Source organism: Hippopotamus amphibius, chromosome 5 (assembly GCF_030028045.1).
Source record: "Hippopotamus amphibius kiboko isolate mHipAmp2 chromosome 5, mHipAmp2.hap2, whole genome shotgun sequence".
NCBI lineage: Eukaryota > Metazoa > Chordata > Mammalia > Artiodactyla > Hippopotamidae > Hippopotamus > Hippopotamus amphibius.
In genome coordinates, this window is record NC_080190.1 from 116,887,911 (window position 1) to 116,914,039 (window position 26,129).

A 26,129-nucleotide genomic window follows, 5' to 3' on the forward strand; every position below is an offset into this window, starting at 1 on the left:
AAAAAGAGAGATAGAGATGGAGGAATGAACTAATGGATAGATGGATGAATGGATGGATGGACTGATGAGTGGATGTACTGGCAGACGAATAAACAGATGCACACGTACGTACATACATCCTGCTTATAAGGGGTGATCCTGTGGTGCTGCAGAAGATCAGGACTGAGGACAACTGGGTTCCACCCAGGCTCTGCCACTGGCTAGTGATGCAACTTGGCCTGATTTCTTTTTTTTTTTTTTTTAAGATTTTTTTTGATGAGGACCATTTTTAAAGTCTCTATTGAATTTGTTACAATACTGCTTCCGTTTTCTGTTTTGGTTTTTTTGGCAAGTGGGATCTTAGCTGCCCAACCAGGGATCGAACCCGCACCCCCTGCATTGGAAGGCGGAGTCTTAACCACTGGTCCACCAGGGAAGTCATTGGACTGATTTCAAAAATTCTAATCTTCCTCTCTATGAAACTGGCCTCTTTTAATCCAGTGATCTCTAAGTCATTTCAAGCTATAACACCTCACCAATGACACTGGCCAGCCAGTCTCAGAGAGGAGGTCATTTATGATCTCCACACAGGCAAGGTGACAGGAGAAAACTCACAATCAGCAATCACAGTGAGATGAAATAGTAGCAGCTTCCATTTACTGAAAGTGATGGTCAAGAGAATCGACTCTGATAAATAAAGGCTTGATCCTCTTAAGCACCCAGTCTTTACTGTGTGGTTTAACCAGCAACACAAAAAATACAAATTAAAATTAAAAAATTAAAAAACAACTTTCTAATTTAAAAAAGTAAACAATTTTTTTTTTTTTGGTCACATCACGTGGCTTGTGGGATCTCAGTTCCCAACCAGGGATCCAACCCAGGCCCGTGACAGTGAAAGCGCAGAGTCCTAACCACTGGACCACCAGGGAATTCCCTAAAAAACAGATCTGAAACCGGTGTCAAAACCTGTTTCTGCAGTGCCTATCAGGGTGACCGGCACAGAGGAAGCAGATAATAAATATTTAACAAAGGAAGAAAAGGGCCCCTCGGAGATCATACTGATAATTTAACAACCTTTATACCACTAATTTTTTTTAAATATTGTCCTATATTCATTGAGAGGAGAGACTGAGTGCTGAGCAGGAAAGCAGGCAGGAAGGGAAGAGTGATCAGCCCCCCACTGCCCTGAGCAACTGAGTTCAGCTCCAATTTGTGCACCCACCTCGGCCAAACCAGCGCCATGACTTTCACTTCACCAGAAACCTTAGAAGACAGAGCAGCAAAGAAGTGTCTCATTCCAACATGCTCTTTAGGGGTTTGAACCCCTATTGCAACCAGGTCATCAAGATACTCTTTCCACCTGCGTGTGGTACTGTCCCCAGAGGAATACTATGTAACACAACTATCTACATCCCATTGTATTTCCAGTGATGTTTCAGTGTCCCCGTTATCAGTGAGCACCCTTATAAACATGGCCACCCCCCTACCTAGCCCTGGGCTGAAGCACCCTAAGGAACTCATGACTGGCTAACCTGCTTTTATTTCCTTGTCTGTCAGTACTGTATAGATTTCAAACTCTCTTCATAACAGCAGAGGTTGGTTGCCACTTCATTTCTTTTTTAAATTTTTATTGGAGTATAGTTGATTTGCAATGTTGTTAGTTTCTGCTGTACAGCAAAGTGAAGCACTTGTATCTGTACATCTATCCGCTCTGTTTTAGATTCTTTTCCCACACAGGTCATTACAGAATACTGAGTAGAGTTCCCTGTGCTGTACAGTAGGCCCGGCTTAGACTGGCTTATGAAAGCCAGCTCTCTCCTTACGTAGACAGAAAGAACGTTTCCTAAATAAGCTCCCAGAGATTCCACTGATCCTAAAAACTTACTCAGGTGACAGCATATGCAAGTACCCAAAATTATAATGTCATCACCCCAAATCTGTAAACCCTTAATGTTTTCCAAAGGGTGGCTGTTATTACCCCCATTTTATGAGTAAGGAAAATAACACCAGAGATGTAACGAACTTCCTCAAGTCAACCAGACAGATAATTAGTGGCCACTTAGTGCCAAGGCAAGAACTATAAAAGCCAGGATTTTGCTCCCAGACTATGCTGTAGGATCATGTATAAACCAGCATTCTGGACTCATGACATTTAGTGGAGTGCCAGCTCTGCTGAGAACAGAATGCCTTCAGTGAGACAGCAGAGTTCCGATACTTCACAGAAAGTCCCATTGGTCCAGGGGCACAAGAATTTCCTACAGCCAAGGCAGAGAGAAGAGATCAGTAAATTCTCTTTTCCCCCAAAATTGTTATACTGAAAATTATTAAAAAACAACAATTTCAGGTCTCTGGAAATCAACCAAGGTCAAACTACAGAGAAGTGTTTACCATGAAAAACCGCTGAACTTCAGGTAAGGACAGGGAAGTTGGTGGCATTCTTACCTAGGCTCCTCCCATCCTCTCCCTGTACCTCCCCCGCCCAGGGCCACCCTCAGTTCATCCTGCGTGGTGGCCCTATCCAGTGGCCCTGGCCCTGCAAACCTCCTACCAGAGGGGAATGCAGAGGGCAAAAATCCCACACCCAGGAGTGTTCTCAATAAAATTAGCACACTACCTAAGAAAAAAGGGGAACGCTCACAATTCTGCTAGCCTGAGACTGCAGTCCTGCTCGGGACAAAGGTCAGACTGCACACGCACGTGCAGAGAAGACCCAAGATGGCCCCATGGCAAGAAAAACCCAGATCTGACTTGAAAACTGCCTGCCCTGTGAATGTGTCCCCCCACCACACTCACACACAGATCCAGAAATCAGATGGATTGTGATATTTAATCACCTTGACAAATCCCCAATTGACCACCAAGTTAAACAGTCAGAGGAGTGACCCCTAAAAAGAAAGGCGAAGTTATAAAACAACAGCTAGGCAGAGACAGCGGCAGCTGCATATACAAAAGACGCAGATTCTCAAATTAAATTCAGGCAAGTTACTAAAAACAAAATAAACAGAAAACAATAACCAACCTCAGGGAAACAGACTTCCTGAGTTAAGACACATATTGTAGTCCTTAGAGCAATTACAAAAAAGAAAAAAAAAACTAAACATAAACTTACCCTGATCCGGCAATTCTACTCTTAGTATTTACCCCAGAGAATGAAAATGTATGTCCACACACAGACTTATGTATGAATATTCATAACAGAATTCTTTAGAATTTCCCCAACTGGACATTTCCTGAAAATTTCCTGACTTCATTAAGGAATCTCTCTTTCTGAAACGACTTCTCACATAGGATCTTCAAGGTCCATAATTATCATGGTCAACATTGTTGACCCATTGTTCATAAACTGGCAAATGGATAAACAAAATACAACAAAATACAATGGAATATTATTCAGCAAGAAAAATGAATGGAATAGGGATGCACGCTACAACAAGGATGAACCTCAAAATCATTACTCCGTAAAAGAAGCCAGGCATAAAAACATTACACTGGGGACTTCCCTGGTGGTTCAGCAGTAAAGAATCTGTCCTGCAATGCAGGAGACATGGGTTCAATCCCTGGCTGGGGAACTAAGATCCCACACGCCGTGGGGCAGCTAAGTCCACGCACCACATCTACTGAGCCCGAGCGCCTCAACTGGAGACGAGAAAACCCGCACGCCACAACTAGAGAGAAGCCCACGCACTACAACGAAGATCCCACGTGCCACAGCTAAGACCCGAGGCAGCCAAAAATAAAATAAATACATAAATATTCTTTAAAAAGATACACGCTTAGATAACTTTAAAAAGAAATAAGATTACATTGTACGATTCCATTTGTATGAAATCTCCAGAAAAGGCAAACCTATAGAGATAGAAAGCAAATCAACGATTGCCCGGAGCTAATGGTGGGAGTGGAAATGAGCTATAAACAGGCATTTCATTTTTCATTTTAAACGAGCTGATCCCAGCTCTAAAACTGGACTGTAGGGATGGCCGCTCCCCTCCACCATTGACTAAATATCACTGAATTCTATTTACAGTGTGGTTCTCACTGGCAGTTACAATGTCCAAGCAACCGCCAAACTATGCATTTATTTGTACCATCCTAAAGAAATTAAATACAGATTCTTGCCCTTTTGATGAACACTGAATAAGGAATGTATACAGGACAAAGGTCAATCTTGAGAATTCTTTGCTGCCATCCCCATGATGCGTTTCCTTCCTGCCACTGCCCTCCTTAGAGCTCTCTCAGCAGAAGTAAACGAAACTCCAGGGAGCTGAGGGATGTCAAAGCAACGGCCAACTCTGGCATAAATGTCCTCTCTCACTAAGAACCTGTGGTCTCACAACTCACAGTCAACCAGGAGAGGGCAGGACAGTGTTTTCCCATTCACAAGCTTCTCCCAACTCTCACTTCTTCCTTTCATTTCATTCATTTCATTTGTGTGTGTGTGATTTTAAGAGTATATACATATATGTGTGTATATATATATATATATATATATATATATATATATACACACATACTCACATAGTTGATTTACAATCTCACTTCTTACATTTCTCAAAGGACTCACTGGCTTCCTAGCAGGGATATATTAGAACCAGATGTCACACAAGCAGTTTTTATACCACACGGATGCTATTCCGTGGCTCTCAGTGGGCCTGTCAACACATAGTAGCGCACGGTGAGACATAAATATATACTTACCAAAAGAAATGTCCGGATTGTTCTTATTTTGTTAAGTTCAAGAAGCAATTTCTGTGCCTTCTCATGATTACTACAATATTCGTCATAGATGCGAAACTTGTCTTTCTGTAAATTCAAGTAAGAATACATTAGAGTCATTTTATCAGCCATTGTGAAATACTGTGTTGTTTATGAATAAACTTTATTAAGTGTTTACTATGTTTCAAGAGCTATACTGTGTGTGTACATATAAATATGCTTAATTTATTACCCCTGATCCAAGAAGAATGGTCTAGGAAAACAGGTAGATTTATATTAATTACAATCCAATAAGATGTATACAGTAAAAGGTAAATGAATCACATGGTAGCAGATTACAGAGAAGAGAGTATTTAGCTGTGCTGGGAGGATTCAGACACAGCTTTAAAAAGGATGTCCTATCTGGGCAAGATCCAGAGAGATGAATCCACAATTCCCTGGCAGCAAGAGGGAAGAAAGCATTTTTGGTGGAGGGAAAAGCATGTGTCAGATCATAGAGGAATAGTCCATAGTGCTGTGCAGGTCACATGCACCAATCTAGACAGTTGTGTTTAAGAGGGACATTGACAAAGTGGAGAACATTCAGCAACAAGCAACTAAGATAACAACAAACCTTGAAGACGTTACATCTGGGAGGTCATCTCAGAGAGAGGTATTCGTTAGTATAGAAAAGTAAGGCAATGGTAGCTACTTTCAAATAGCTGTCCAATTTATTGTAAAGGATTTGCAACTCTTTGTAGCTCCAAAGCACAAAACTAGGACCACTGGGTGCAAACTGCAAGGGCCGTGATGGGCTGTGATAGGCAGATTCAGGATTAATATAGAAGTTTTCTAACAGAGCTGTCACTAAAAGTGATCAAGGAAAAACAAGATCAACAACCTTCATAGATGCTACAGAAGGGATACTTTCATAAAAGGAGAAATTTCAGACCATCCTGATCTCTAAGCTCCCTTCCATCTGTAAGATTTTTCTCCAAGTGGCTATGATCGATATCTATCAAATTGGTCCCAATAAGAGAGGAAGACACAAAAAATGTAGTGATCGAATAGTAGAACAGAAGTGTGTCCTCTGAAATTTCAAAGAGATGCATTTAGAAACACTGAGTGCTAATTTATACAGCCAGTAGAAAATGTATTGCATTACTTATTTCAAGAAATGGGATAAACCAGAATAAAACAAACTTCAGAAATAGTTTAGCTAAATTCATGGCTGACAGATTCATAGTGTGTTACTAAGGAAATGGATGTCAGGGTGCAAGATTCCCATGTGCAGCCTGGGACTGAGAGGGCAACTACTCCAGCTGGCAGGAGACGTGCACTCCTTCATGAAAGGGAACAGTCTGGATTAAATGGACACAAACGCATGGCTTATAGTTTTGCCCAATGAAAGCTAGATCCCCCTATACCCAAGGAGTCCCTCTTCTTACTATCATTATTTTTATGGAATATTTTCTGATTCTAAAAATAACATTTACAGAGTCTGCTCACCACATATAGAAATATAGATCTAGAAACTACATATCATTACTTTATAAAAGACTAACTAGAAATCAAAAATAGACGAAAATTGATTTCCATGACAAAATATGCCCACCCATTTTTTTAATGTGGACCATTTTTAAAGCCTTTATTGAATTTGTTACAATATTGCTTCTGTTTTATGTTTTGGTATTTTTTTGGCCGCCGAGGCATGTGGGATCTTAGCACCCTGACCAGGGACTGAACCCGCACCCCCTGCATTAGAAGGCGACGTCTTTACCACTGGACCTCCAGGGAAGTCCCCTACACATTTTCAAATAAAACACTCATTGTATAGCATTTTGATACGCAAATAGATTCAAATTGGTATTCTGAAAATTAGCATCAACAGAATGGCAGAAATAGCAGCACTATTTTTCTTTTGTCAGTATGAATACCTTTAATTCTGAAAAAATTTTCACTGTACAGGTGGCTTTTTACCTTGCAAATCGATTGCATAAATAATTTCAGCTATCATGTGCAAAGAGAAGAAAATGATTATACAAGCATGACCTACAATCTGAAATAACTAAGTACTGGCTCGTTCCTATTCTGCAGTTCAGTACAAACCTCTGAGAAGAATTCAGATGCAGGCATATGTGCACCTAGAGGGACCAGGTCTGTCGACCTCCAGGTTTGTCACAAGTCAATTAACAGGGGAACGTTCTGACTAATAACAGGCTCATCGCACCATTATAAGAGGAAGGATTTTCTGCCTCAAAAGAGAAATGTTCTATATTTGAGAGAAACATAAAAATCCATTCATGATGAACAGCCTGAATATTCATTAGAATTCAAAGCTACAGGGGATGCGAAAAACTAACTTGTTGGGAAAAAGAAAAGCCTGTTTATTCTGCACTGAATGAAATGGATGGTGTGAGGCCCTCTCCCCTTTTCTGGCTCTAAGTGGTCGATTTCATTGGCCTTAAAGGACCCCAAACTTTGGGTGTCAGATTTTACTTCTAATGCTGAATTCCCACATACGACTCCGCCAAAAGCGAAACCTTAAATTCTAGAGGGAAACGCTTTTCAAGTAAACAGAAATTGATCCTACAAAGTGAAGAAAGCAGGTTCCCACTTCTTGCTGAGCGTTAGGTTCTGGATGTAAGCATTCCTCCACGACTTTTAAGAATTCTTTGTGTACTGCAAGGATATCCTCAATGTTTGAGAACAGCATCTGTAAATAAATGTGTAAGTGCAATAGTGAAGCAAGTTTTAAAAAAAGTTCTATAGGAGTACAGTATTTTCTCTCCAAGTTGAAAACGTTGGCGGGGAGCTGCCCTTTCTACCCACCCAGCTGGAAGAGCACCCATTCTGTCTGGACATCCCTCCCTTCCCACACAACTCTGAGAACAATGAACCTATTCCCAGCTCTCGGACAATCCTGCATGATTGAATTCAAGCGTGGTCGTCCCACCCCACTAAGGACTGCAGACTGCAGGTAAACCGGTGTGGGCAGATTTGCTGGCGGGCTTTGGGGGGAGGGCTTCTTTGCCCATAGAAGTTCTGGCTACGGGAGTCAAAGTACCTTCGTGTCCCTTTGAGTAACAGGGGTCTTTGGCTTGCAACCAAAAGCACCAAACTAAAATACTCCATGTTAAGGAGAATGTAAAAGTTGGTATTGACTTTAACGGGGAATAGAAGTGCTGTGAAATCCTTGGCGGTTTTTTGTTTTCAGTAAAATAAAACAGCAAGTGAGCATCCAAAATAAATATCAATGATGATTTATACAGTTTCAATGAGTGATAGTGACTACAGCACAATTCATTTTCATTTACTATCTGCTCACCTCCACCCCCCATTTTTTCCCCAAATGCTTCACAATTTTCCTTCCCTGCAGTTTAAAAGGAAATGCTTATACATTTGTGAGTTGAAGATACTGTGTGGGCCTTTTCTGCACCAGTGGACCATCCAAACCATCTACTCTTCTGGGGTCAGAGACTGGAAGTCGCATTGGCCCACATCCTGCCTCCCTGGCCCTCTAGCCATCCTCTCACACACGGGTTCAGCTCCCTGCCCCTGAGAGACACGAAGGTTCTTGGAATTGGGGTTATTTTTCTTCCTCCTCTCAAATATTTCCAAGGTCTGGGCAAAAAATTTCTCCCTGTCTTCTACACCATCCTCATCACCCCCGTCTCCTTCCCCAAACCCTAGTTTCCCTTTTTCTCATTGTCACCCACACAGGTGACTCGCAGGGAACTTATCTAGGAGGTGGGGAAAGCTGACGAGCCCTGAGGGGACATCCCGTGGGTAGAATGTTATCTGAGGGGACCTCGTGCTGGGGTCGAGGGCCAGCTGCACTTCCTCACCTTCACCGTTTCTTCTGTTACATTTTTGTCAGCTTTCGACACAGCGCACTGGTTCATCCGGTGCAAGAATGCCTGCAGGAGACGAGAAAAGATACTATGAGGGCAACATTGGGTTAATCAAATAACTGGGTGTTGATAAGGATTAATTTTTTTTTACAAGAAACCAAAGTTTAAAAATTCAGTAACTATCGTGTGTAACAGTTTTGTTGTAAAAGATGGAAACCTTGTGCATTGCTTCTCCTACTTGGGGACTATATTTCTTTTTATAGGGGAATATAATTGGGGGCAAGGCCAAAAGTGATCACGTAGATATGAATTAAACGTATCCACCAAGATCTCATCAAAAGTTCTGCGGTAAAACAGAGTCAAATGTTGCCTAAACTTCTAAGTCTTGTGAAGCAAAGAAGACCAAAATCTAGCCAAAAATGGGATTTTTAATAAAAACAAAAGGGCCAGAAATTCTAAAGGGATCCCTTTAGAAGTGAGAGAAATTAAGGAAGTGAGGGAGGAAGAGAAAGTGACCTTCAAGAAGGAATGGAAGAATTTCCCATCCCCTCTTGCCCCATTCAAGTTTTAGGAAGCCAAAATTTGTATTTCTGGGATCCAGTCTGAGCTCTCCACAGCCCTGTGGTCGGCAAATGAGTTCATTAGTATTTCAAAGATCTGGACTCTTTCTGATGGTCATTAAGCCCATGACTAAATAAGCTATTATTTTAGCAAAGAAAAACAAAGGATAAAAAGAGTTATTTATACTGAGCCTTAAAAGAAAAAGTTTAGAAGGAAAACATGAAAAGACTTTCTATATAGCAAATTTGGTCTGTGTCCTCCAGACAATGTCCATTAAACTACCTAGTGACCAGGTGAGATCATCCCTTCCCTTGTCTGTCTTAAGAACTCCAGCCACTAGGTGCCAAGTCAGGGCACACTGAAGCTCAAAGGAATCTCAAGATACTGCATCAAACAAATGAAAATTAATGTAAGAACTGCATTTTTGACACGCTATATTTACAAAGACTTAAAAGATTAACAAAACACAGGACTGTGCATAATATTCCAAAATAATCACCCTCAAGACATTGCTAATAACAGTATAAAAGGGCACAACACTTCTGAGGACAGCTTACAATATATCTGAGTTTTAAGTGGGCATTTCCTTTAACCCAGTAATTCTACTTCTAGGAATCTATCCTAAGAAAATCCTCAGACAAGGGGTTTCAGAGTATTGGTTACAAAAGTGGCAGCCCTGGAGACAACCTAAATGCCCACCATTAACGAGATCATTTAATATATTATGGTACATGCACACTACAGAATACTGTGCAGAAAGTATAATCATAAATGGAATGGGATGAAAATTACATATGCATATGTGTGTACACAGCAGACGTCTATAAAATATTGGAGAAAAAAATTACTAAGCAGCACACTGGATGTGAATATACACATACATACACATTTTCATGTATATAGACATATATATATTGATATATACACACGAGTGTATATGTGTGTATCTATTTTATTGGGTTGGCCGAGAAGTTCATTCGGTTAATTGAATATGTTGTTCAATAAAGTTCTTGGTGAAAATGAAAAATGTATTCTTTATGTTTACTTAAAACCGAAAGAATTTTTTGGCCAACCCAATATACACATATGTATATTACACATGTATATTATATATAAGTACATATACATGTGCAATGTCAGTGTGTGTTCACACTAAGAAAAAGCATGAAGCATATACCAAAATGCTAACAGTGATCACCCCCAGGGGTAGGAAGGTGACCTTTGTACACTTTCTTATTTTCAGAATATCTGGCTGTGCACGTGTAACTTTTGTAAAGAGGAAAACAAAACTATTTAAAAGAAACAAAACAAATGAGCCACAAGCGCTCACTCCTCGCTTTAGCTTCAGCATCCTCTTGATTCCTGATTCAATGCGTCCATGTTTCAGATTCCAGAACTACAAAGCCACATCAGCACTGACAGCCACGACTGAATGAAAGAATTCAGCTGAATCAAATAAAATAAGAAAGTATCGCATGCCACCTGAGCTTTTTTTTATTGGAAACGTGATACAATCTTTTGACATATCATCTAAAGTTAGGTATAACTGGCAATGGAGAGAGATTTTCGAATTTTCTGACCTTATGTGCCCACTGTAATTAGTGTTAGTCTAATTTTTACTTTTAGTTTTGTTTTTCTTGAATAGTTTTCCATATACCTACACCAAGAATGCTCCTTAGCTCTTTCCATTTAGTCTCTTTTTTTAGATCTTTATTGCTTTACACTCTTGTGCCAGTTTCTCCTGTACAACAAAGTGAATCAGCTGTATTTATACATATATCCCTTCCCTCCCGAGACTCCCTCCCACCCTCCCTAACCCAGCCCTCTAAGGCATCACCCATCATCAAGTTGATCTCCCTGTGTGATGCAGCAGCTTCCCACTAGCTATCTATTTTACATTTGGTAGTGTACATATGTCATTGCCACTCTCTCACTTCGTCCCAACTTCCCCTTTGCCCTGCCCCTGTGTCCTCAAGTCTGTTCTCTACATCTGCATCTTTATTCTTGCCCTGCCACTGGGTTCATCAGTACCAGTTTTTTAGATTCCATATATATGTATTAGCATACAGTATTTGTTTTTCTCTTTCTGGCACGGGTGCTTTGGTTGCTGAGTTTACATTTCATATTGACCACATAGGAAATGTAATCTCGCGTGCAAACAAAACTTAAACTTCACCTCTACATGTATAAACCTTATCTTCATAAACTGAGCTCAGTCACATTCTGAAACCAACAAATTGAAAACAGGAGGTAGTGAAAATGAATCAAACTATGAGGTAGAAGGAAACACACAAACTAATGAAGTAAACTCTATCTTTATCTGACTTTTTATCTTCTTATCCTCCGTGACAATACAGAACTTCTTGTTTAACTGCATATGAAAGAAAACCGGGAACTTCTTAGCATTTCTAACCAAGCATGTATTTTTCCCAAGAGCCTCATTTTATACACAAGTGAAGGCAGATTTTAGATAGTTTGCCGAGAGGGCAAAATCATCAAAACAATTTGACATTTTTAACAAAATCTGTAAGTCTTCTTTTCTGAAGATAAACAATGTGTTCTCAGAATGATCCTTTAACAAAGAGAGTCTACAGAGTCCTTTCAGACTTTGGTAATTGGGGCATTTAATCTTCTCCTATATCAAGGAAGCATTAATGCCCTAGTCACAAAAATACATGATATTTAATATGTTGTTTTATCTCTGTATTCATTCATTTTTCCTGGTTCAGAATTTCATCGGAATTAGATCATCTTCATTCTGATAGAAATATATGGAAAATAAGTACCGGGAAAATGGCTTTTAACGCCAGTGGTTCTCAAACCTTTAATTACGTGTAAGACTTGGAGAGTTTCTTCCAAATGGATATTGTCAAGCCCTGTCTCCAGAAGGTCTGATTCAGCAGATTGGTTTAGGATCCATAAATCTGCATTTTGAGCAAGTTCCCTAATGCATTTGGTCCAGCGACCAGTTAGATGAACTTTATGTTTATTCTTTCAAAGACAGAAGAAACAGACTGTGAAACGAATAAGTGAGACTCAATAGAAATACACGTATTTCACCTTGACTTTCAACTCCAGGTCACACTCCCTCTATGTACAGTAACATCTCACTCCGCCACCTGGGGTTCCTGATACCTCACCAGAGGACCCTTCCTCCAACAATGAAAATCACAATCTGGGTTGCATAAACAGATGATAACAATCTCTGAAGGCTGGGAGATGCAGAGGTAGGTGAGCCAGGTAAGACAGCCTCGGTCACCTTTGGAGGAAGTGAGGCTCGCAGGGGCCCCTCCATGCATCTCCAGCTTGCAGGTGTGTAATTAGCACAGCACGCACTCAGCAAACCAGCCTCCCCTGACACTGACACTGCACCACGTAGTCCCAGATATCACTCTCATCGTGGGCTGCTTTCTTCCCATTCAGAGAGCTCACCTCACCTTCTCTTCAAGTTGCTCCACATTTCCTCTCAACAACACTTTGGTAAAATATATTGAATGTGATACATACATTAGTTAATGTTTAAGAAAGCTGGGACTTCCTAGGTGGTGCAGTGGTTAAGAATCCATCTGCCAATGCAGGGGACACAGGTTCGATCCCCGCTCCAGGAAGATTTCATATGCCACAGAGCCACTAAGCCCGTGCGCCACAACTATTGAGCCTGTGCACTAGAGCCCATGAGCCACAACTACTGAGCCCATGTGCCACAACTACTGAAGCCCGGGTGCCTACAGCCCATGCTCCACAACAAGAGAAGCCACCACAATGAGGAGCCCGAGCACCACAATGAAGAGTAGCCCCCGCTCTCAGCAACTAGAGAAAGCCTGTGTGCAGCAACAAAGATCCAATGCAGCCAATAAATAAATAAATCAATAAATAAATTTATTTAAAAAAAAGCTAAAAATGTCACAAATTTGCTACCAAGAAATCAAAAGACGGAAGAAAACTCATTCAGATATAATAGGGAGATGACAGCAATCCCCTTCGTCCTTGTGTGTCCATCTGGGCCACTGCCAGCTCAAAAGTAAAGTCTGTAATGAGTTTTATTCTCAGGATGCATTTCCTTATCTCATAATTTCAATGTACTAAATTATAACCTTTCTCAACTCATTTTTGTCCTCCCCACTCTTTTCATCAGTCAGGCACACACAGATCACTCTCAAAAGTCACACAGATTTTAACAGTTCACACTTTTATTCTAGATACCTGATGCCAATATGAGTTTCATATTATAAGGCATTAAACCTCATTACCCCATAAGTATTCTACATTCAGAATGATCCTAACAGCAACCTGTCACTTTGAAAATGTGGCTATTTAGTATGAATAGAGATGGATAAGTTTTACATATGAAGGTGAAAAGGGAAAAACTTACGAGGAGCTGCACTACTGCAGGATAAAGTATACTCATTTCAGGAAAACACGTGGAAAAAATAAGAGTAAATATTTTCCTTTTACCTCTTGAACTTAAAACAATATTATGACATAAAAATTCTTTGGAAGATAGTGTTTTGTTTTGTTTTGTTTTGTTTTGTTTTGTTTTGTTTTGTTTTGTCTTGTCTTCCTGGCAGAAAAACAAAGTCCGAATAAATGAAAAAGGCTTGTCATTTGAGTTTGCCTTGAACACTTGGTTGATTGTGGTACCATTTTATTGGAATGGAGAAGTCGGAGTGAGGAGCAGTTGTTGGAGTGGGAGAAGGTCACCTTGTCCTGGCCATGCTGAGTTTGAGATGTCTACTGGACATCAATGTAGAGATCTCAAGTAGGCAGGTAGCTGTACTGATCTTGGTTTGAGATGCTGAGTTTCAGATGCCTACTGGACATCAATGTAGAGATCTCAAGTAGGCAGTTAGCTGTACTAATGTTGGTTTCTGAGGGGAGATCACGGCTGAAGGTAAAGAGTTGAGTGTCACTGCACAAAGACATGACTCAGGGCAAGTGTTCATAACTCAGGGAAGAGAGAAGAGACAGCTGGCCCCAGGTCACTGGAGAAAGTATGTAGATGGAGAAGAAAAAAGGCCCCAGGACAGAACCTTGGGGTACACCAACATTTAGAGGCCAAGCAGAAGAAGAGAAACCAAAGAAGCCAGTAAGGTAGGAAGGAGCAAGACCAGGAGAGTGTAGTGTCACAAAAGCCAACAGAGAGAGGGCTTCAAGAAAGAAGGAGCGGTCAGTTGCTTTACCAGTGCTGAGAATTGGGGTAAGGTACAAACAGATATATGACTTGACAACACAAGGTCAGTCACTGGTGACCTTCACCATGGCACTCCCAAAGGAATGGGTAGAAAGAGCAATGGAGAATAAAAAAAATGGAGTCTGTAACCACAGAAAAAGTTTAAGTTTTTAAAGTTTTGCTGAGAGAGGGAGCAGAGACATGGTGGTGGATTTGGACTGTTTATTTTTTAAGCTAGAAAATACTAGCTCAATTCATTGTTCAAGTTACATTTTATATTCCCTTAAAATACTTATGGCATAAATCCTCCAGTCCACTGGACCTCACTTTTCCCTGAACACCCACTGAGTCCCAAGTTTTTGAGAAGGACTCTTTCATTTAACATGAGAAAAAGTAATAAACAGGCATATTGTGGTGTAAATTTGCATATATATTAACTATTAACTACTAGACAAAATTCAACAATATTTATGCTACATGCTAGACGTTGCTCTTGGCAGTGGTTCTTAAACATTTTAGTCTCAGGACTCCTTTACACTCTTCAAAATTATGGAGAACTGCAAAGAGCTTTTATTAATGTGTATTATATCTATCAGCAATTAAAACTAAGAAAAATTTTAATATTTGCTATCCAAAAAATTCATTTACAAATTTATTTAAAATTAACAATTATAAACCCATTACATGTTAACATATATAGCATACTTTTACAAAAAATAGCTATCTTTTCCTAAAAAATTTTAGTGCCAAGTATGGTACTATTTTATAGGAATGCAAATTCCTTTAATGTCTGGCTTAATAGAAAATAGCTGAATTCCCAAACGCTTCAACTGTGCGGTGATATGTTGTTTGGAAACATATTTCCAATGATAGTTGGAAAAGGGAAAAATGCGTTCATTGCTGTAACATTTTCTGTGAGTTGTGAATATTCTTTAATACAGCAACAAAATTCAATAAGTAGTAGTTTCTTAAAGGTAGTCAGGATGCGGAATCTGAAACCATCCCAGTGAAATTTTTGTACTCTGTTACCTTAAAACCCACAGATTTATCCTGCATTTTGAAGAGATCTTTTATCCATGTTTGATGTTGTACATTTTTTAATAGGGATTCACTGAGAGGTATGCATATCTTCCAAATATTAACAGATTTCATTATTCACTATTAAAAAAAAAACACATCACATTAGTTGATATCAGCATATCCAACTCATCAGGAACGTCTTTAAGTGCAAGGAGGCTGTCAAGCTCACAGTGATAAACGTAAATTTTCCAAACTCTAAATTAACCTGCAAGCTTGAATTTATCATCATGAGCAAATACTATCAGTTTTTTTCTTGCAGTGACAGGCTCACTTCATTCTTCTTTGAGAAAATATCTTCCAAATACTCAAATACCCCAAAACTGAAACCACAGTTTGTCCCATAGTTGTTATTTCAAGTAAATATGATGTTTCATAGCAATTCAGACAATCACACACATTCGTTCCCGGGACACAAGCAGAACACTTGAGTATGCAGCAAAGTACTAGGTATATTTCCCATCTCATCACACAGAATATTAAAAAGATGTGTTAAAGGGTCCAGATCTAATAAAATTAATAATTTTTACAGCTTTATCAAGAATATTCTTAAATGCTACTGGCATCCCCCACCACCCACACAAGTGAGTGACAGCGAAGTATACAGTGACGACTAGTACAGTTTGGTGCCACTGCTTTGACTCACACTAAAACATCAGCAGTTTTACACACCATTGCTTTGCACCATTAGTGCAAACATCAACACACAGACAGGTGAAAACAGAGAATTACAACTTACCAGATCAAAAACTCATGAGGAGTAATCTCTGCCAGAAGCGGTACAGCCTAGGAAATCTGAACGGTAACTGACAAATCATTGGAGGCTTGGTGTAGACAAGTCTGAGGATTAAAACTCCAAGGGGACCCAGTCAAAGGGGGAGGGCAGGGTGGACACTTTTGTGAGTTTTCTCTCCAGGAGCTTTACCAGTTTCTCACAGTGAATGTCAGAGTAAAATCCTCTCCTGTGCTGGCAGACAGAGGGGAAAAGTAACCATTTTGAAATACATCAGAGCATTCCGTTCCTTGTTATGAGGGCTGTCCTCAAGAAGAATCTATTCTACCAGCATCCACACTATTGGGGTTACAGCAGAGCCTAAGTGAACTGTGGAAAGAGAAATACTTAACTCTAGCCCACTCCAGTCTTCCAGATGGGAAAAGAAAAATATTCAACCCTAGCTTATTTTAGCAACCTTTTCCATTAAGCTGGGGGGGGAGGATACTGAGAAAAAACTGGTGAAGGGACACAGGCTCACCAAAAGATTCAGACTTAATCATAAGACTAGAGAATACTTCCCATCTCGCCACCTCTTACTGACCACACACTAAAGGCCTATTTACCAGAGTTCTTTTCACACAGTACATCATGTCTGGCTTTCAACAAAAAACTACAAGGCATACTAAAAGACAAAACAACACAGGTAGAAGAGACAGAGCAGGCATCAGAATCGGACTCAGATATGGCAGAGATGTTGGAATTATCAGACCAGGAATTTCAAACAACTAGGATTAATGTGCTAAGGGTTCTAATGAAAAAATAGGCAACAAGCAAGAACAGATGGACAATGAAAGCAGAGAGATGGAAATTCTAAGAAAGGATCAAAAAGAATTCCTAGAGATTTTTTAAAAACTGTAACATAAATGAAGAATGCCTTTGATGGGCTCATTAGTAGACTGGACACAGTTGAGTAAAGAATCACTGACTTTGAGGCTATGGCAATAGAAACTTCCAAAACTGAAAAAGCAAAGCAAAAAAAAAAAAAAAAAAAGACTGAAAGAAATGGGACAGAATATTCAAAAACTCCACAGTTCTCCACAATGACATAAGGTATAGCATATGCATAATGGGAATACCAGAAGGAGAAGACAGATGAGAGAACAGAAGAAATATTCAAACAATAATGACTAAGAATTTCCCCAAATTCATGTCAGATACTAAACCACAGATTCAAGAACCTCAGAATACCAAACAAGATAAATGCCTCCAAAACCCCACAATGAGGCATATATTCAAACTGAGAAAAATCAAGGATTAAAAAAATCTTGAAAGAGCCAGAGGAAAAAAGCAACACCTTACCTACAGAGGAACAAAGAAAAGAATTAACATTTGACCTTTCCTCAGAAACCATGCCAGCAAGAAGAGAATGCAGATAAATATTTAAGGATTGAGAGAGAAAAAAAAATCACCAACCTGGAATTCTGTAACCTGTGAAACTATACTTCAAAAGTGAAGGGGAATAAAAACTCCCAGACGAACAAAAATGGAGTGTTAGACCTAAGTTGCAAGAAAGAGTAAATATTCTTAAAACAGAAGGCAGGTGATATGGGTTAAAATGCTGGATATACGAAGAAAAAGAAAAAAACATCAGAGAGAAGGAATAAATGAAGGGAAAATAGAAACTTTTATTTTTCTTACTCTAAAACTTTTTCTGATCTAAAAGAAAAGTGTGTTCAAAAGAATAATAGCAACAATGTATTTGATTATGTGGGTATATATGTGTGTGTGTGTCTACATATACATGCTTATGTAGTCTTATGTACAAGTGACATGAATGACAGCAATGATACAAGGAAGAAAAGGGAGGTATTAGGAATATTTGTTACTGTAAGGTACTTGCACTATCCATGAAGAGTTATAGTGTTATTTGAAAGTGTACTTGAATCACTTGTAAAGTACATTGCAAACTCTAAGGCAACTACTATAAAAAGTAAAAAAGAAATATAATTTATATACTAAGAAAGGAGAGAAGATAGAATCAATAAAATGCTCAAAGCCACAGAAAGAATGGAAGACAAAAATAAGAAAAAAAAGGAAAAAAGGGGCAATAAACAGAAAACAGTAACAAATATGGCAGATATTAATTCAACTATATTAAGAATCACATTAAATGTCAAGGGTCTAGATACACCAATTAAAAGAGATTGTCAGAGTGGATCAAAAAACAACACCCAACTATATGCTGTCTAAAAGAAACTCACCGTAAATATAAAAACACATATAGATCAAGTGAAAAAGGATAGTAAAAGATATACCATGCTAACATTAATCAAAACAAAGCAGAAGAAGCTATATTAATTTCTGACAGAGCAGACTTCAAAAGCACGAAGAGTTCTCAGAGAATTATAAAGATGTCAATTCTCCAAGAAGACATAACAATGGTTAACATGCATGTGTCTAACAAAAGCATCAAAATACATGAGGCAAAAACTAATAGAACTGCAAGGAGAAATAGATGAGTCCACTATCATCGTTGAGGACTTAATTTTTATGAGAAGTGGAAATACCCGACAGGCAGAAAATCAGTAAGGACATAGATGATCTCAACAATATTATCAATCAGCTGGATAAAATGGACATCAATTAACCACCTCCAATGACAGCAGAAAGTACATCCTTCTCAAATTCACATGGAATATTGACCAAAATAGACCATATTCTGGGCAATAAAACACCTCCTAACAAATCTAAAAGAATAGATATCATACAATATCTGCTCAGATCACAAGGGAACAAATTAAACCAGAAATCAATAATAGATAGTCTAGAAAACCCCAAAATGTTTGGATATTAAACAATACACTTCTAAATAACACATGGAAATACAGCTGATTCACTTTGGTGTACCTCAAAAACTGGCACAAGAGTGTAAAGCAATTATATTCCAATAAAGAGCTTTAAAAATAAATAAATAAATAAATAGCACATGGGTCAAATAAGAAATCTCAAAAAAAATATGAAAATATTTTGAAGAAAATGAAAATACAACTCACCAAAATTTGTGGGATGCAGCAAAAGAAGTGCTTAGGAGGAAATTTATAGCATCAAATGCATACATTAGAAAAGAAGAAAGATTTGGACCTCCCTGGTGGTCCAGTGGTTAAGACTCTGCACTTCTACTGCAGGGGGCACGAGTTTGATCCCTGGTTAGGGAAGTTCCACATGCCATGCGATGTGGCCAAAAAGAAAAAAGAAAAGAAAAGAAAGAACAAAAAAGAAAAGAAGAAAGATTTAAATCAATCATCGAAGCTTTCACTTAGGAAAGAAGAGCAAACTAAATCCAAAGTCCGCAAGAGGAAAAAACAATAAAAATTAGAGCAGAAGTCAGGAAAATTTAAAACACAAAATCAATAGCAAAACTGAGCAAAACCAAAAGCTGGTTCTTTGCAAAGACAAATAAAATTGATAAGCCTCTAGCTGGATTAATGAGAGAGAGAGAATAGAAAATCAAATTACTCATATCACAAATGAAAAATAGGATAATAATGGAATATTATGAAAAATATTATGACGATATAACAAATGAAATGGATCAATTTCTTGATAGACATGATATGCCTAAATTCACACAAAAAGAAATACAATTTGAATAGGACTATATCTATTAAAGGAACTGAATCAATATTTAATAACCTTCCAAAATAGAAAGCACCAGACCAAATGAGTCCACTAGGGAATTCTATCAAACATTTAAGGGAGAAATTACATCAATTTTCTAAAGTCTCTTTCAAAAGACCGAAGTAGAGGAAATACTTCCTAACTTGTTCTGTGAGGCTAGCATTCCTGATACCAACTACAGACCAATATCACTCATCAACTAGATGTAAAAACCCTAAACAAAATATTAACAAATAAAATCCAAAAATGTATAAAAAGAATTGTACACCACAGGCAAGTAGGATTATCCCAGGTATGCAAAGCTGGTTCAACATCTGAAAATCAATTAATGGAATCCATCACATCAACAGTATAAAAAGAAACACCATATGATCATATCAATAGATGCATAAGATGCATTTAACACAATCTAACAGCCATTCACAACAAATGCTCTCAGCAAACTAAGAATAGAGGAGAATGTCCTCAACATTACAGAAAGTCTTTTAAAACCCTACAGCTAGCATTATACATAATGGTGAGAAACTAAAATCATTCCCTAAAAAAACAAAACAAACAAATATAACAAAGCAGAAAAAGACTCACAGATACGGAGAACAAACTAGTGATTACCAGAGGGAAGTGGGGTGAGGAAGGGGCAAAACAGGTGAAGGGGATTAAGAGGAACTAAATAAATAAGTCACAGGGATGTAAGTACAGCACAAGGGATATAGTCAATATTTTATAATAACTCTGTATGGTGTACAACATACAAAAATACTGAAGCACTATGTTGTATACCTGAAACTACTATAATATTATGTCCACTATACCACAATAAATAAAAACAAAATAAATTTTAAAAAGAAGAAACAAGAAGCATCCCCACTAAGATCAGGAACAACACAAGGATGTTTCCTCTTACCACTCCTGTTCAACATTGCACAGAATTCCTAGCTAATGCAATAAGACCCAAAAAAGGAAATAAAAGGCATATAGATTGGAAAGAAAAAAATGAATTTGTCTTTGTTTGCAAATGTATAACTGTCTATGTAGAAAATCCAAAAGAATTAACAAAAAAAAACTGCTGGAACTAATTAGTAATTGTAGCAAGGTTGCACGATACAAGGTTAATATACAAAAGCCTATCTCTTACACTACCAAATGTAAAATAGATAGCTAGTGGGAAGCTGCTGCATAACACAGGGAGATCAACGCAATGATGGGTGATGACTTAGAGGGCTGGGAGAGGGAGGGTGGGAAGGAGTCGTGGGAGGGAGGGGATATGGGGATATATGTATAAATGCAGCTGATTCACTTTGTGGTACAGCAAAAACTGGCACAACAGTGTAAAGCAATTATATTCCAATAAAGAGCTTAAAAAAAAAGTCAATTACTTTTCTCTGTACCAACATTGAACAAGTGGAATTTGAAATAGAAAACACGAAATCTTTTATATTAGCATGTCCAAAATTAAATACTTTGGTACAGATCTAACAAAATATGTACAACATCTATATGAGGAAAACTAGAGAATTCTGAATAAAAAATATCAAAGAAGAATCCAATACTCCATGTTAATGAAGAGGAAGAGACAATAATGTCAAGATGTTATTGTTATGTCAATAATGTTCCAACTTGACCAGTAGTCAAGTTAAATTCCAGCAGGTTATTTTGTGAATCTCAATAAAACGATTCTAAGTTTATCTGGAGAGAGAAAAGACACAGAATAGACAATATTGAAGAAGAATAAAAACAGAGGACTGACATTACCAGACTTCAAGGCTTACTATAAAGCTACAGTGATCAGAAGACTGTGGTAGTGGCAAAAGAATAGCCAAATTGATCAATGGAACCCAAAAGAGAGCCCAGAAATAGACTCACACAAATACAGTCAACTCATCTTTGACAAAGGAGCAAAGGCAATACAATGGGGAAAGAATAGTCCTTTTAACAAACGGTGCTGGCACAACTGTATATCCACATGCAAATTAAAAAAAAAGAAGAAGAAACTAGACATGGACCTTACATCCTTCAGAAAAATTGACTCAAAATAAATCATAGACCTAAATGTAAAATGCAAAGCTAGAAGATAACATAGGAGAATATATAGTTGACCTTGGTTACGGTGATGACTTTTTCAGACACAACACCAAAGGCATGATCTATATAAGAAATAATTGATAAGCTGGACTTTATTAAAATTAAAATTTCTGCTCTTTGAATGATAACAGAACGAGAAGACAAGCCACAGACTGGGAGAAAGTACATGCCAAAGACATATATGATGAAAGACTGTCACCCAAAATATACAAAGAACACTAAAACTCAACCAAAAGAAAATGAACAACCAGATATTTAAAATGGACAAAAGAATTGAACAGACACCTCACCAGAGGAGATATACAGGTGACAAATAAGCATATAAAAATATACTCAAATCTTACGTTATTAGGCAATTGAAAATTAAAATGACAGCAATGAGATACCACTACACACTTATTAGAAAGGACAAATCCACAATATTGACAACACCAAAGGCTGGTGAGAACATGGGGCAATCAGGAATTCTCATTCACTGCTGGGGGGGATGCAAAATGGTACCACCACTCATGGGCATCTCTCACTCTATAAACCATACATAAATGATATATTTATACCACCCTGGATTAGTCAGGTGCCTAGAGACCACAATGATATCTAAAGAGCATAACAAGAAGTCCAGTGAAAGCCCTTTGAATGTTGTTTTCTTATGATTCAGACCCAAAAAGATTTGCTGTGTCATAGTTGTTGAGGACTTCTTAATACCTGGCTCAATTTCCCATTAAAAGATGTTTTACTCTCTTTCAGAACAACTATTAATTCAAAGTGAACATCACCATCATCTGAGAGCCCAGGTAAAGATAATTTTTCCTCACACCATCCAGATTTTTTGAACTCCTTTGGCTGAAACTTCTCCGGGGATTTGAGGATAATTAAAACATCATTTAAAAGTGTCTTCTATTTGTCTTCAGCATGCCAAAAGGCAGCACGATGATCTTCAGGAGCTGTGAGGGAAGGAATTCATCTTTGTCAGCCGGTAATCAGTGCACTAGCCACACACAAGACATGTGATTTTAAAGATGTTTAATAGGTGGCTGGAAAGTCAAATGGACAGAAGATGAAAGAGAAATGAAGCCATTCTCAATGCAATTACACATGTATAAAATTACTAAAAGTAAAAGTGAAAATTTAGGAAATGTATTGAGATGGTTACAATAAAAACTACAATAAATGCAAACATTTCTGAAGTATGTCTTTCGTTAATTTTTTAAGTTTTGTTTAGCTCTTTTTTAACTTTTTCTTATGTTTTCTGTGACTTTGATTCAGACCATCTCATCTCACAGTTCAGCCTGTAAAAATAGGTATACTGTAGCCGTCTTTCTGGGATATTTAACTTCCATTGACCTAAGACAATGAGTTGGTCTAAAGCAGAGGTTGAGAGCAGTAGAGGTACTTTTTTTTTTTTAGTAGAGGTTTTTTTTTTTTTTTTTTTGGGGGGGGTACACCAGGTTCAATCAACTGTTTTTATACACATATCCCCATATTCCCTCCCTTCCTTGACGCCCCCCCCTCGAGTCCCCCCCACCCTCCCTGCCCCAGTCCTCTAAGGCATCTTCCATCCTCGAGTTGGACTCCCTTTGTTATACAACAACTTCCCACTGACTATTTTACAGTTGGTAGTATATATATGTCTGTGCTACTCTCTCGCTTCTTCTCAGTTTCCCCTTCACCCCCCGCCCCCTCCCATACCTCGAGTTCTCCAGTCCATTCTCTGTATCTGCTTCCTTGTTCTTGTCACTGAGTTCATCAGTACCATTTTTAGATTCCGTATATGTGAGTTAGCATACAATATTTGTCCTTCTCTTTCTGACTTACTTCACTCTGTATGACAGATTGTAGTTCTATCCACCTCATTACATATAGCTCCATCTCATCCCTTTTTATAGCTGAGTAATATTCCATTGTGTATATATGCCACATCTTCTGTATCCATTCATTTGTTGATGGGCATTTAGGTTGCTTCCATGTCCTGGCTATTGTAAAGAGTGCTGCAATAAACATTATGGTACAAGTTTCTTTTGGGATTATGGTTTTCTTTGGGTATATGCCCAGGAGTGGGATTACTGGATCATATGGTAGTTCTATTTGTAGTTTTTTAAGGAACCTCCAAATTGTTTTCCATAGTGGCTGTACCAACTTACAGTCTCACCAACAGTGCAGGAGAGTTCCCTTTTCTCCACACCCTCTCCAACATTTGTGGTTTCCAGACTTTGTGATGATGGCCATTCTGATTGGTGTGAGGTGATACCTCATTGTGGCTTTGACTTGCATTTCTCTGATGATGAGTGATGTTGAGCATCTTTTCATGTGTTTGTTGGCCATCTGTATGTCTTCTTTGGAGAAATGTCTATTTAGGTCTTCTGCCCATTTGCGGATTGGGTTATTTGCTTTTTGGGTATGAAGTTGCATGAGCTGCTTGTATATTTTGGAGGTTAATCCTTTGTCCGTTGTTTCATAGGCAATTATTTTTTCCCATTCTGAGGGTTGCATTTTAGTCTTGTTTATGGTTTCTTTTGCTGTGCAAAAGCTTTTAAGTTTCATGAGGTCCCATTCGTTTATTCTTGATTTTATTTCCATGATTCTAGGAGGTGGGTCAAAAAGGATGTTGCTTTGATGTATGTCAAAGAGTGTTCTGCCTATGTTTTCCTCTAGGAGTTTTATAGTGTCTGGCCTTACATGTAGGTCTTTAATCCATTTGGAGTTTATTTTTGTGTATGGTGTTAGGAAGTGTTCTAATTTCATTCTTTGACATGTTGCTGTCCAATTTTCCCAGCACCACTTATTGAAGAGGCTGTCTTTTTTCCATTGTATACTCATGCCTTCTTTGTCAAAGATAAGGTGCCCATGTGTTTGGGCTTACTTCTGAGTTCTCTATTCTATTCCATTGATCTTCCTTTCTATTTCTGTGCCAGTACCATACTGTCTTGATCACTATGGCCTTGTAGTATAGTTTGAAGTCAGGAAGCCTGATTCCACCAACTCCATTTTTCCTTCTCAAGATTGCTTTGGCTATTCGGGGTCTTTTGCGTTTCCATACAAATCGTAAGATTTCTTGCTCTAGTTCTGTGAAAAATGCCATTGGTAATTTGATCGGGATTGCATTGAATCTGTAAATTGCTTTGGGTAGTACAGACATTTTCACGATGTTGATTCTTCCAATCCAGGAACATGGTATGTCCCTCCATCTGTTTGTGTCATCTTTGATTTCTTTCATCAATGTCTTAAAGTTTTCTGCATACAGGTCTTTTGCCTCCTTAGGCAGGTTTATTCCTAGGTATTTGATTCTTTTTGTTGCAATGGTGAATGGGAGAGTTTCCTTAATTTCTCTTTCTGCTCTTCCGTTGTTAGTGTATAGGAATGCAAGAGATTTCTGTGCATTAATTTTGTATCCTGCTACTTTACTAAACTCATCAATGAGTGCTAGCAGTTTTCTGGTAGAATCTTTAGGGTTTTCTATATATAATATCATGTCATCTGCAAAGAGTGACAATTTGACTTCTTCTTTTCCAATTTGGATTCCTTTAATTTCTTTTTCTTCTCTGATTGCTGTGGCTAACACTTCCAAAACTATGTTGAATAACAGTGGTGAGAGTGGACACCCTTGTCTTGTTCCTGTTCTTAGAGGGAATTCTTCCAGTTTTTCTCCATTGAGAACAATGTTGGCTTTTGGTTTGTCATATATGGCTTTTATGATGTTGAGGTAATTTCCTTCTATGCCCATTTTCTGGAGAGCTTTTATCATAAATGGATGTTGAACTTTGTCAAAAGCTTTTTCTGCATCTATTGAAATGATCATATGGTTTTTATCCTTCAATTTGTTGATATGATGTATCACGTTGATTGATTTGCGTATATTGAAGAATCCTTGCATCCCAGGGATAAACCCCACTTGATCGTGGTGTATGATTTTTTTAATGTGCTGTTGCAGTCTGTTAGCTAGTATTTTGTTGAGGATTTTTGCATCTATATTCATCAGTGATATTGGTCTGTAGTTTTCTTTTTTTGTGACATCTTTGCCTGGTTTTGGTATCAGGGTGATGGTGGCCTCGTAGAATGAGTTTGGGAGTGCTCCGTCTTCTGCAATATTTTGGAAGAGTTTGAGAAGGACAGGTGTTAACTCTTCTCGAAATGTTTGATAGAATTCGCCTGTGAATCCATCTGGTCCTGGGCTTTTGTGTGTTGGGAGATTTTTAATCACTGCCTCAATTTCTGTACTTGTGATTGGTCTGTTCATGGTTTCTATTTCTTCCTGGTTCAGTCTTGGAAGATTGTATTTTTCTAAGAATGTATCCATTTCTTCCAGGTTATCCAATTGATTGGC

General features: G+C 38.3%; 1 protein-coding gene across 1 annotated transcript in view; it reads right to left on the reverse strand.

Annotated features, from left to right (window-relative positions):
• PREX2 (phosphatidylinositol-3,4,5-trisphosphate dependent Rac exchange factor 2) overlaps positions 1-26,129 on the reverse strand; it is a 281,055-nt gene that overhangs the window by 198,228 nt on the left and 56,698 nt on the right. The window contains exons 2-4 of the mRNA XM_057736322.1: positions 8,520-8,591; positions 7,265-7,387; positions 4,675-4,779 (exon numbers count right to left, since the gene is read on the reverse strand). Of these exons, the coding sequence (XP_057592305.1) occupies positions 4,675-4,779; positions 7,265-7,387; positions 8,520-8,591 (300 nt within the window). The remainder of the gene's footprint in view (positions 1-4,674; positions 4,780-7,264; positions 7,388-8,519; positions 8,592-26,129) is intronic.